This window comes from Corvus moneduloides, chromosome 7 (genome assembly GCF_009650955.1).
Source record: "Corvus moneduloides isolate bCorMon1 chromosome 7, bCorMon1.pri, whole genome shotgun sequence".
Taxonomy (NCBI): Eukaryota; Metazoa; Chordata; class Aves; order Passeriformes; family Corvidae; genus Corvus; species Corvus moneduloides.
Genome location: NC_045482.1, coordinates 11,901,616 through 11,913,559, shown reverse-complemented (window position 1 = coordinate 11,913,559; position 11,944 = coordinate 11,901,616). Strand labels below are relative to the sequence as shown.

The following is an 11,944-nucleotide window of genomic DNA, read 5'->3' as shown; positions in this document are numbered from 1 at the left end:
GAACTTAAACACCATTGACTCCTGATTTGGTTGTGTTGTAAGTGCCTTATGTTTTAGTATGACTTCTTGGATATTTACCAAATGTTGACATAAAACTTCTTTATTATACAGATGAACCTGGTTTTCAAAGTCATGGGACATGAGCACTTTAAATGTGGAAGAGAGCACCCTAACAGCAAGAAATTGTTTTAATTACATGTTATTCAATAGTCGTTGAGTTAGGCAAAAGACGGTGCACTGCTTTGTACCCTATAGTGTCACTTTCTTTTCAGATAAGGAGCAGAGACAGCCCTTGGCATTAAGTGTAAGGATGGCCTTTATTTGCTTTAAAAAAAAAAAGTTACAAAGTAAGGAAGATCACTGTAGTATTGAACAGATTGCATTGTGATGACCAATTTTTTCATTTATTTTAGTAGGTGTACTCTGGTTATCAGTATTTCAGTTAATGCTGTTAACTTGCAACAGTATAGACTTTCCCAATCTTTCTGAATTGAACTGTCCTGAGAATTTCCATTAGGAATTAAAGTTTCAGGGAGCAGATAAGCTGTTTGGTTTAGCATGTGAGCTGCCAGCATAAAAGAATCTCTAAACTTCAAGGGGGAGGGGTGGAGTTTTGGCTGCCTTAGGTTGCAGCAGCTGTGCATTTACAGAGCAGCACAAAGCAGCTGCTTCCCTGCCCCCAGCCCTGCCAGGAGCAGCACCTGGCCTGAGAAAACTGGTGGGCAGCTCTATGTGGAACAACACTGCTTGTACTTCCATGAGGAAAAGGGGAAAGGAAGGCACCCCCAGAGATGCAAGGCCACCTGACAGCCCCTCAGGAACATGGGCCACCAGCTGTGACAGCCAGCAGGCTCAGAGATGTCACTCTTCATGTCTCACCACAGTACCAATTGCTGCCACCACAACAGCTTCTTTCCAGCAGTGGGGCAAACCCACCTTCCCCAGGAGTTAGAATAGAGGATTGCTTTATGCTGGAAGACTGGTAAAGGGATGACAAAGTACTTGGGGACATGGACAGCCACCTATGATGGGGGCTAGTTGGTGGTACAGACTGCAGTGCCACACAAGCGATGGCCTCTTCACTTGGGAGGCTTTTTTACAGTTTAATTTGCAAGCAGAACTGCCCTAAGTCTCATTCACCATATCACATCTACTCCAATACAGACAGAAATCCCAACAGATGAAGTGGATTTCACTGTGGAAGGCCTTAAATTACATTATTACAGTAGAAAATACAGGAGGTAGAAGGCAACTGAAAGGACAAATGCAGGTTAAGAGTCAAATCTAACAGCTCCTGTAAACTACTTGAACATGGTTTTAAAAACTAAATCCAGTATTTCAATAACTATAGAAAACAGTTAAAATAAATTGACATGAGAGCCCTTATATCATGCTTGATACAGGGAGGTAGGATGTAAGAATCAGAAAGACACATGAGACATGACACTTATCTACAGCTCCTGTTTGCTTTACTGAGGCCAGAGTTTCACAGGTCAGTCACCCTCTTCAGCTTCAGACTCCGACTCTGCAACAGAGAGACCTCATCAGCAGCCCGCCCATGGCTCAGCCCCCAGCCCCGAGCTCAGCTGCTGCCCTGCATCCCACACAACAGCTGCTACTGGCTCCACATGGATTTCACCGGCACCCAGGGGAGCGGGCACACCAGTCTCAGGGGGGACAGTTAACATCCCCCCACTCCAAAACACAACATTATTGCATTAGGGTTCCCAGAATGAACAAGCTCCACTTCAGAGCTAAGCTGCTGCTTACCTTCTTCAGCATTCTTGAGCCATTCCACAAACTTCTTCATCTGCTCCAGAAAAACACTCTTTCCTTTTGCAAGGTGTGCATCTTTATACCACTTGAGGATGGGTTCTTCACTCAGAACCTCAGCTGTAAAGATAAGCAAGAGCAATATTAACACAGCAAACTGCTGAGAACCTGACTGGCAGCCTTTGCTTCCTCCCCTAGAAGCAGCATCACATACTCCTTCTCTGGTTACAGCTGGACAGACCTGCACTAGGAGTGCCTTCAGTTTTGAAATTCTGAGAACCAGGCATTTGGGATGGTTCCTCATGCTGGGAGTTTCCTCAGCGCCGTATCTAGGATCTGCACTCTCACTCCTACTAACAGTCTGGAGTATTTCAGAGTTATTTGAGATGGTACACCCTAAGCAAAGGTTCAGTTAACAGCTAAGAACAGATGCAAATTCTTTTAAAGTCTGAAGTACACGACAGGAAGTGCTTAGGTGTTTTTTAAATTTTGCAAGTACAATATAATCTTCAGTTTAACAAGTTTCCACAGGTGCACAGTTGTGTTTTCACTGACACCTTTTATCAGACATTTAAAAAGAGCCTAGAGCAGCCCAGAACACATTGGTGGCCTCAATCTCCAGCTACTCATAGTCAAAGTTAAGAGAACTAAGAAGAATACACTATCATGGAACTTAAAATATAAATTTATCTTTGTTCTACAACTCTTAAGCCAATCTACTGTAGACAGGCAGCAACTTTGTTTTGCACTTCCCCATGTGCCAAGGACCAGCCACACACACCTTTGCACTTTTACAAACAGAAGATAGAATATTCTTCAGCTCATGAAGTGCAATGTTGTAGCACTGATCTTCCCTGAAGAATTTATCAGAACCGAAGCATTCTGTTTCAGAAGCTTTAAAAAACCCAACCAACCAACCAACACCAACCCCTCCAAAAACTCGAAACCCCTGAAAGTACAACCCCACAGAAGCTACCTTTGTAGAAGAGCACCACTATTTTCTGGAAGGCCTTCATGAAGTGAATGTTGTCATAACAATACTCCTGAATCTTCAACAGAAGAGTCAGCTCTGACTGACCTTGGGTGGTGAAGGCAGCAAGTAGAGGGCTGTATTGCTGTAACAAAAACAACAAATTGGCACACACAGAGCACTTCACATTTAGCACCTGACTAAAGCTGGTTTTGCAGTTTCCATCAGCCACTGCTTAGAAATTTGCAACCACTGCCCCACCCCAAGCAGCTCTGCAGCAGTCACTGCCTCATGCTGTCTCTACACCAGCAGGGTTGTAGCCTTTAACATTTAAAAGGGAGCTGCAGACAGAAGGAAAACCAAGCCCTACCCAAGGGGTGCAGAAGTCCATACTGAAGTTACAATACCTTCAAATGCTTAATGGCTTGCTCTGCTACCAGCTCCTCCTTTTTGTTCCACTCCACTGTGCTCATTACACTTGACCAGATTATGGCTACCACAGTCTGTTCTGAGATGTTGTTTTTCTTCATCTCCTCCTTCACGTACAAGATGATCTGCCAGGCAGAATAAGAGTCAGCACAACAGTCACATATGGCACTAAGCTAAATTAAAACTTCTCTTTTAAAGGCAACCCAGAAGGTTTCAGAATGACAACCAACCTGATCATACAGCAGGATTCAGGACATTAAGGAAAGAGCATGTCCTGGGGTTACTTTATGATGTGTATCCCATATCGCTGCCCTATGCCCAGGAATTAATTTTGTACCTTTCTATGCCTTTAAACTGAGCCTGAGAGGGGGAACGAAACCCTAAGCAAAACTTCTTCAAAGCAGTGTGCAGCTTGTTCAAGGTCACACAGAGATAGAGACTTTTTTCAGCTGTGACAGGGGACTGAGGAAGCACCCGGCTTGCTGCTCCCAGGTCAGCTTTTGGCCAGTTGTTCAGCTTCTTTTTCTCTGGAGAGAGACTGAGAGTTGAACTTTTTTTCCTTCCCTGGAATTTTGGATTTTCTCTCTTTTCTGCTGGACTGTGTCAATATCAGAACACATTGGGAGGACTTTCCACCGAGCACAGAGGGCCTGGCCCTGGGCCAAGCCCCAGCTCCAAGGAGACCAAAGGGAGGACTCGAACACCTTCCCAGATTTTTTCTTCACAGCGAGAGATTTTATTATTTAGCATTATTATCCTTTTCCCGCGTGTTTGTTAAATACTTTTTATCTCCTTCACATTTCCTTCGAAGAAAATGTATTTTTTCCTGAAGCTGGTGGGGGAGGGGTGGTTATAGCCTGCCTTCTCTTGGAGGATATATTTCTAAATTTGGCCAAACCGACAGAGACCACAAAGCTAATACCAACCACCCTCCCAGTCCTCATTTTAATTCCTGGTGAGAGCTAAGTTCAGTATGAAAGAGAGGCACAGAAAGACAGAAAGCACCTCCACCTTGTCTACAAACACTTACATCCTTGAATGGATCTCCCCGTGACATCTGCTCCTGCAGTTCTTTCTGCAGCTCCTTCCGAGCTCCTATGGATTGCTGGTTCCGAACATACTCAGAAAGTTCTTTTAGTCCTGCTTCAGTGAAGTACTTGGAGAAGTGTTCAACACTTTGTTTGTTGGCTGGGAAGAGCTCCTGAAAATGAAGTTTACAACTCTTTTGTAAAAGAAATGTGTGTTGAGTACTTTGCTGGCAAATGCTGTTCACTAAACTGGCTTATGTAGCAGCAGAGTAGTTCCAGTGGTACTCACCATGAGCCTGTTGTCCATGTTTACTTTGCGAAGACTGACAGCCACTGCATTGATGTCTTTCTCATTTATCCATGATTTGAACAGCTTGACTGCAAAAGCTGCAGAAACACCTGTGCAATAGGAATAGGTCTATTACTAGTGAAATTCAGAACACAGGGAATCATAAGGCCTGAGTGCAGGGTACCTTGTTTGTCAGAGTGTATTCAGAGCAGCAGCTGTGCTTCCAATGAACCCCGGCACAGTCTGCAGTACCTCTCTCTGCCCAAGGACACTGTGGCCTCCAGCATGCTGGACTTTTCCTACTATTCATCAGCACCAACTCTTCCCTGTACTAAACTCAACTCTTCTTGCTGCAATTTAGGAAGCAACCTAAAGACATGACACACCTTTTGCATCCTGAAAGATCCCTCTCCAAAATACAGTAGTGTCTTGCTGGGAACACTAGTGAGCCCCCAACACAGCAACCCCCAGTGTCATGCAGGAAGTCCTACACACAAGCTTTCTCAAGAAACTAAATTTTCTTAACTCTTAACAAGATCTTCCAGGTTGTGGGGCATCACATTTACCTTTACTAATCCTGTAATCAATCTATCACCAGAGGAAGCTTGTGAGCTGCAAGGGTGTATTGTCATCACAATTTCCACCTACTTGTCATGGTTCTATCTCCCCTTCCTAAGGGAGGAGTTGGGAGACACTCACCTTCTTTAACCAAGTTCTCATTGTAGAGACTGTTGAGAATTGATGCATTGAGTGTCCCGTTGGCAAGCAGAATACCCGTCAGCATGGCCAGTTTGTTCCGCTCAGATTCTGAGAACCCTTTCAGGAACAGCAGCAACTGCAGGACAAGTAAGAAGAGCTGCATAAAACTACCATCTCTCACTAAACTTTGGCCAGTACCTCCACGTTAAACGATTTTGTTTCATCAAGCTATTCAACTAGCAGAAGCACTAATCACTAGTAGTCATGCAAGCCAGCCATTCTTCTATTAACAACTTACAAGGGTTGTATTTTAATAATCTGTTTTATGATGTAACCCTTCCACAAAGTGATTAATTAGAAGAATGTGAAGGTTTACTCATCTGCTGATAAAAACCCACTCCATACCTTTTTGACTTCATCTTCAAAGCCTTTCTCCAGGTACTTGTAACGCCTGATTAGTTTGTTAAAAACCTAAAAAGACATAGAGTACGTTATCTTTTGCTCTGAAGTATCATCTGATTAGAATTTTAAAAAACTAAGTTCAGTGAAGTAGGTCTGAACTCTTTACAGCACAGCTTGGAACACCTCTACTCTACCACTTCCAGTTTGCTTCTTAAAGCCGTGCATTATTTTTACCTATATTTAAAACTACACAAACACTTTTTTGGCCATTAAACAGCTTTAAGTTAAATTGTCCTCATTTCAGAACTAACCTGAGCAAATGCTTGCATGGTTTCTAGGTCTTCCTGTGCTGCAAACACACAGACGTTTGTGCGTGTCATGTCGTCTGCCAGGGTCCCACCTGGGGCTGGAAGAGGATTTCAGCATTAGTAGTGTTACTCCCAGTGAAAGCACTGAACAGCCTCCACAGCAGAACTCCAACACCCATAGCATACAACATGTTGTCCTTTCATGATGAACTGAATGACCTGATCACTGAAGACACCCCTGCATTTCCATCTGTTCCACTGCTGCACCAGAACTTTAAAATCAGGAGCTTAGATTTGAACATTTAAATATTCTGGCACCCTACTGCTAAGGGGATTGGCAACATCTTGTTTACATGAGTAAGTTAACATGGCCATATGAGCTCCTCTTCCCTTAAAGGAAGCCACTGAAGCTGCTTAATTCCAGCAAGTGTCTTTTTAGTGTCTGCTGCAATAGTGCTGCTTCATGCCTTTTTTGTGACAGAGTCACAACAGTAGACTGAAACATGTAGAGACATACATTCAAAATTCAGTGCCCCAGAGAGGAGCTTGAAACTTTAGTAATTAGGCTGCTTCACTAATGAAGGTGCATTCAGGTCACCAGCTTCAGTGCCAGAACACCTCATTGATTTCTATGCCATCCTCATACAATGGAGATCCTTTTGTTATGTATTAGTCAGAAACATGACTTTAAAACCAGAGATTAATATTTATGGCAATAATATTAAAAGCTGGTAAGGCAACAGGATGTCAGTTTTTATTCTGGTGTCATCTGACTGAAAATCAAAGCTGGTCTTCTTAGCTACCTGTTACAAGGAGGGAGTTGAGTAAAGCACTCCCTATCACCATTAATGCAGCAATGCCTTTTTCTCTTCCCCATCAGCCTCATTCCTAGAAGGAACACTTCCTAACACACTATGCACTGGTTCAGACTCTTGAATGTAAACCCACATATGCTAAGAATTACAGTATGTGCTTACCTGGCTGGTGAGCATCTGTTCCTCATTGTGTACATGAGTTCACAACACTTCCTGTCATCACATTTCACTTCCTCAGTCCCCGTGGTTTTTGCTGACTTGACCACCCTCTCATTTCTCACTCCCTGATGTCTGCTAGAGCCCATGACCTCACTATTGTCAACAACAAATCATTTGCAATAGCACGTCCAAGACTGAGCGCTTCAGATTCTTCTGTAAAAAAGTTTCCTTTCCAAAATAACAAGGCAGGATGCAAAAAGCACAGGATCATGTCGGAATCTTTCCGGGCAACTAGTGCTCTTGTTAACACAGACCACACACCTGAAACAAGCATTCATCCATCTCTCATCATTACAAGTGAACTTGACCAGAGTCAAGATCTACTCCTGGTAAAAAAAACCAAAAACCCAACCAACAAAAACTAGCCAAACAAACAAAACCAACCACAACCTCCACACCCAAAAATCCAAAGTACTTTCTTCTAAGCAGTGTTTCTACAATCTACACTTTGAGGAATGCAAACAGACTCAAGTAAAACTGAGGCAGGTTATACAGAGTATTTCTACAGTAACTGCTCAGTCACCAAGATGGTCATGTAGTTTACCACAGATTAACTTAAACCCTGTTCTACACTCTCAATGGGCTCTTTAGCAGAGTTTTTACACTGAAAGAAAACACTTTCGCAGAATGAAGTGAATGAAGCTGACAGCAGACACACCAAAGGGACTCACCCAGCATTCCACCAGCCACCAGGATGTCAAAAAGTGTTTCTGCATAGCGGCGATAATCAAGTTTTGCACCAGAAGCATCAAGAAACTTTGCTACTGCCTCCAAGTCAGTGCCAGTTTCAGTTAAACCTTGAATAATACAGTCCTGGAACTGAGTAGGGTCAAACCTCTCTTTTTCATCTGTAAAGCAAAAGTGTTGAAAGAAGATTTCCATGAAGAGTTCTTTGTGATGATCATTACTGGGCTCTAATAAAGCTTACCTGACTTCTCAGTTTGATTCTTATACCCCTATTCTCATCTTAGATCACTCTTTCCCTCCAAAACCAGAGATTTAGCTCATGCTGGAAGGCAATTCTTAATACTTGTCCCTACAATTTTGTACATCTGACTCCATTACCCATGGTTCATCTCAGCTTGTTGGGCCTCTCTCTGTTTCAGATGAAATATTCTGACTGACAAACTGCATACCATTATCACATCCAAGTCACCTGGCAATTTGCTTTGTGGCTATGAAGACCATCCCTTCCTCTTAACCTGGAGTTACGTGAGTTTGAGGCAATTACTTTTCCTCAAGTGCCAGGGGGAAATGTAGACATACAAGCTAAGTTAATGGACTGTAACTGCAGATCTATTTAGCATCCTTTGCTGTTGTTAAGCAGAGCACACACTTCTTCATACCTGAGACATATCTGCTGATCATTGCCTTGTTTTTACTACAGGGGGGGCATAGTCAACATGCAACAAATCCACCCATGTAACTAACAGAAAGTCTTAAAGACAAGAGGTCTTCAATTTTCCTCATCTCAATTTGTCCTTAGATTATGGAAATCATGAGATGAAAAGTTTCCAAAGATAAGAGAACTCAACTGCAGATCTTATTTTGAGTGCTGTCTACAACAGCTTAGCCAATTCTGTTAGCAGCCTAGTATGGCATACTGGTGTCCAAGCATCAATGCAAGTATCAACACATTAGTAACAGCTGGTGCAAGTCTGGAAATACTGGATCAGTTATTTTCCAGGACAGATCCACGCAGCATATTGTTCAGAAGAGCTGCTTCAAAGCTGAACTACGGTTAAGTGCTTAAAAAGAGACTAAACCCATGACTGCTGGCATTTCACCTGCTGGACAGCCCACATCAAACTCTCTCATACAAGAGATTCTCAAGGTGCTTTGACATTCGAACAGGTTCTATAAATCAAAGTGTGCTTCTGCATGTACAGCATCCCTAAAGCTGCCTGTTAGAGCTGGAACACTGCTGGTATACAAGTAAAACTGTACTGAACAGAAACTCTAAGAGCTGTCCCTACTTCCTCTTTGCTGGAAAAAAGCTCCACCAAAATATTACGTTACTCATCCCACCTCTTTAGTCACCAACTCTTCTTATGGAAGTAACTGTGCATGTAGAGACAGGCCTTTGCATATCCCATGCGTTGGGGGTTTTTTGGATGTTGACTAGGAGATGTGTGGGTGGGTGGGTTTGTAGGATTTTTTGGTAGGGTTTTTCTGTCAAGTTTTTAAAATTTAGAAGAGGACAATGTAACTTTTATCCAGGGGCTAAGACTGAAATTTTTACTCTGTTAGATGCTCCTTAGATGTGCATATTAACCTGCAACAACGTTGGAACTCCCTGTAATTCTGGGGTACTAGATCCTTCTGCCTGCAGGCTAAACACACTCAGGACGGTTCTAGAATGACCATCTTTTAGGCCAAGGTTATCACAGTAAATCCCATGACAATTCTCACTGCCAAACATTATTTATTAGTGCAGAGAACATTGCAGCACCCAAGGTCAGCCTCAAGATTCTGCACTTAGTGGGGCTTCATGTAAAAGGTTTATGGTGAGCGCATGAAGGCACTGGTTTGTTTACTGACAGAAACCGACGTTTTACCGTACGCACAGCGCCGGCAGCCGGTCTTGGCAGCGGGCACGGCACGGTAACTCACCTCTTTTTCTGGTTTTAAAACGCTGGCCCGATAGTGTCGGCTTCTGCGGCTTTTGATTATTCATAAAAGACACCCTGCAAGGAAGCAGAGACACCCGTGAGGACGCTCCGGGCAGGGGCCGCGCTGCCCGCTCGCCCCCGCCGCGCCGCTCCTCCCTCCCGCTCCCGCGGCGCTGGGCGGCTGCGGGCGGCGCCGGCCCCCGCCCGGCTCCCGGCACGCACCGGGCTCCCCGGGCGGAGGCGGCCGCAGGGCGGAGCCGGGGCCCGCACGGTGCCAGTGCCCGTGCCCGGCCCTCTCGCCCCTCGGCCAGGCCGCACGGCCCGAGCTGGCGGTGCCGCAGCTGCCGCCAACGCTGCCGCGCTCCCGGTGCCCGTGCGCGGGAGGAAGAAGGGGCACACCACCGCCCTCCCCCGCCTCCACCGCGGCGCAGCGCGGTGCGGCCCTTACGGGCCGCGCTGTCGCAGCCGGCCGCCTCCCGCCCGCGCCCGTCTCCTCACCGACTTTAAGGCAGAGAGAAAACGCCCGAGTGGCCCGGAGCGGAGACGGGCAGGAACGGCAGCGAGGAGCGGCAGCAGCGAGAGCTCTACGAGCGGAACCGACGCCAGAGGAAGAAGGGAGGGCCGCCCTCCGCCCCGCCCCGCCCGAGAGGATGGAGAGAAGGGGCGGCAAACGGGGCGGGCTCTCTCGGGGCCGCGTGTGTTGCCGACTTGCTGGTGCCTGGGGCTCCCTGCCCCGTCGAGCCCTACGCGGGGGTGATCGCGCCCGGCACTCAGCGCCTGGTGCCCCACGCGCACCCCGGCCCTGCGGTGGAGCCCGCTCAGCACCGCAGGGACACGTCCCGCCTCGCCTGGTCTGTGGCCCACGGAGCGCAGCAGACAAGAAGCGCCGGGGGCAGCACCAGGACCTGCGGTGCATCGAACTTTAATACCATACCTGTGTGGTACTTGACCCTAGATTTGCTCTTGCAGTTGTAATAATTTCTTCTTTCAGATCCTGGTGGTAACATCACCATATAAGCACTTGACGGACTGCAGCCTGTGCAGACAGGACTATCAGTTACAAGCTGTATGCATCTGTCACGCAACAAAGTCCCTGAGCTCCGGAAGTGCAGGCCTTCTCTACTGCTGTTAAAACGCCGGTTCTTTTGCTAGCAATCACCACAACAGGTCTCATCAGCCCTTCAGGCTAAGTAGGGTAGTCTGTCTGTTAGCAGACAGCATAAACACACCCACTGTGTTAGTGGAGGCCCTTTAAGTACTGTGTAAAAAAGATAGGCTGCCGAACTCACACAGCAGCACAGAACTGGAGAAGAACATGGAGAATGCTGTAGAACAGGAGACGCAATTGCAGCTCAGTTCTTTGCTCTCAGAACCAAAAGGCCAAACCACCAAACTAATCTAGACAACACAAGCTTCCTTCTAGACTTTATGCAGCTGCAAATTTCCATTAGGTTTAAGTATAATGTTCCCGTGACTAGGGGTCTTGAAATGACCAGTTATCAGGTGTATGAATGGAACAAATCACTGGGCTGCAGGAGTGGAAAACGCGATCCTTGTTATTGTCGGTAGGAGCCAGATTTCATCTCATACCATTTTTGTTACTGTTTCTTTCTTGAAACACTACTGGTAATAGATTCCAGTGTCACAAAAGAGCAGGACAGTGCCTTACAAGTTTTATTCAAGAAACGTTTTTGCAGATTCCAGTTAACAGCGCAATGAAATCCCCAAAGTACTAACTTCAAAAATACCACATTTAGAGGAAGCATTTTCACCTTAATATTTGCAAATACTTGCCCATTAATTCTAAACCCAAGGCACTGATTACTTTGGTGCTCATTCTAAAATGAGAGCATTTGTCTAAATCACAATTAATTAAAAAGCCAAGAAGAAAAATCAGAAATTATAAAATAACATTTTAAGGAAAGGAAACACAAAGAAATAATAGTTCCTATTGTCAGCTCCCTGAAGTCTTTGATATGACAAAACTGCAAAGCCTATTAGCAGTTGAGCTTTTCCCGTTAGCTGTAGTTTCTCACACTTTAACAAGAGAAATGAACAGGAAAACTTTACCGATGTAAAGGAATAAGATATTTTTGTATCTACAGATTTAGATTAAATGTGACTTATTTGAGCATCTGTGTAGGTCACACTCTCTTCTCTACTATGCTAATTTAAGCCTGCACTGTCATCATTGAAATAAATGAAAATAAATTTGTAACTAAGCACAGGATCTGAACTAATGCAATACCTGTTGAGGATCTCCAGAGTTATTTCTTATAACTAGTTATTTCTTATAACACTAGTTATGCTAGTGTTTTGGGTACAGAGTGATGTTAAATGTGTTCTTACTGTTAATTTTGTTGCTTTGAACTATCAACTATCAAAGTTGAATATTGATTT

At 44.9% G+C, this 11,944-nt stretch overlaps 1 protein-coding gene across 2 annotated transcripts; it reads right to left on the bottom strand.

Annotated features, from left to right (window-relative positions):
• Positions 1-298: 298 nt before the first annotated feature.
• On the bottom strand, positions 299-10,157 carry BZW1 (basic leucine zipper and W2 domains 1). Of its 2 annotated transcripts, XM_032114300.1 has the most exons (12): positions 10,043-10,157; positions 9,546-9,619; positions 7,604-7,780; positions 5,902-5,996; positions 5,594-5,659; positions 5,189-5,324; positions 4,490-4,599; positions 4,203-4,373; positions 3,151-3,297; positions 2,750-2,888; positions 1,771-1,893; positions 299-1,525 (listed from the first exon to the last, which is right to left on the bottom strand). In XM_032114300.1, the coding sequence occupies exons 2-12, from the start codon at positions 9,607-9,609 to the stop codon at positions 1,494-1,496; spliced, it is 1,260 nt and encodes a 419-aa protein (XP_031970191.1). In that variant the 5' UTR covers positions 9,610-9,619; positions 10,043-10,157; the 3' UTR covers positions 299-1,493. The 2 variants fall into 2 exon arrangements, with proteins under 2 accessions (XP_031970191.1, XP_031970192.1); XM_032114301.1 differs by lacking the exons at positions 9,546-9,619; positions 10,043-10,157 and having other exon boundaries at positions 5,991-5,996; positions 7,604-7,681.
• Between the last annotated feature and the right edge of the window lie 1,787 nt (positions 10,158-11,944).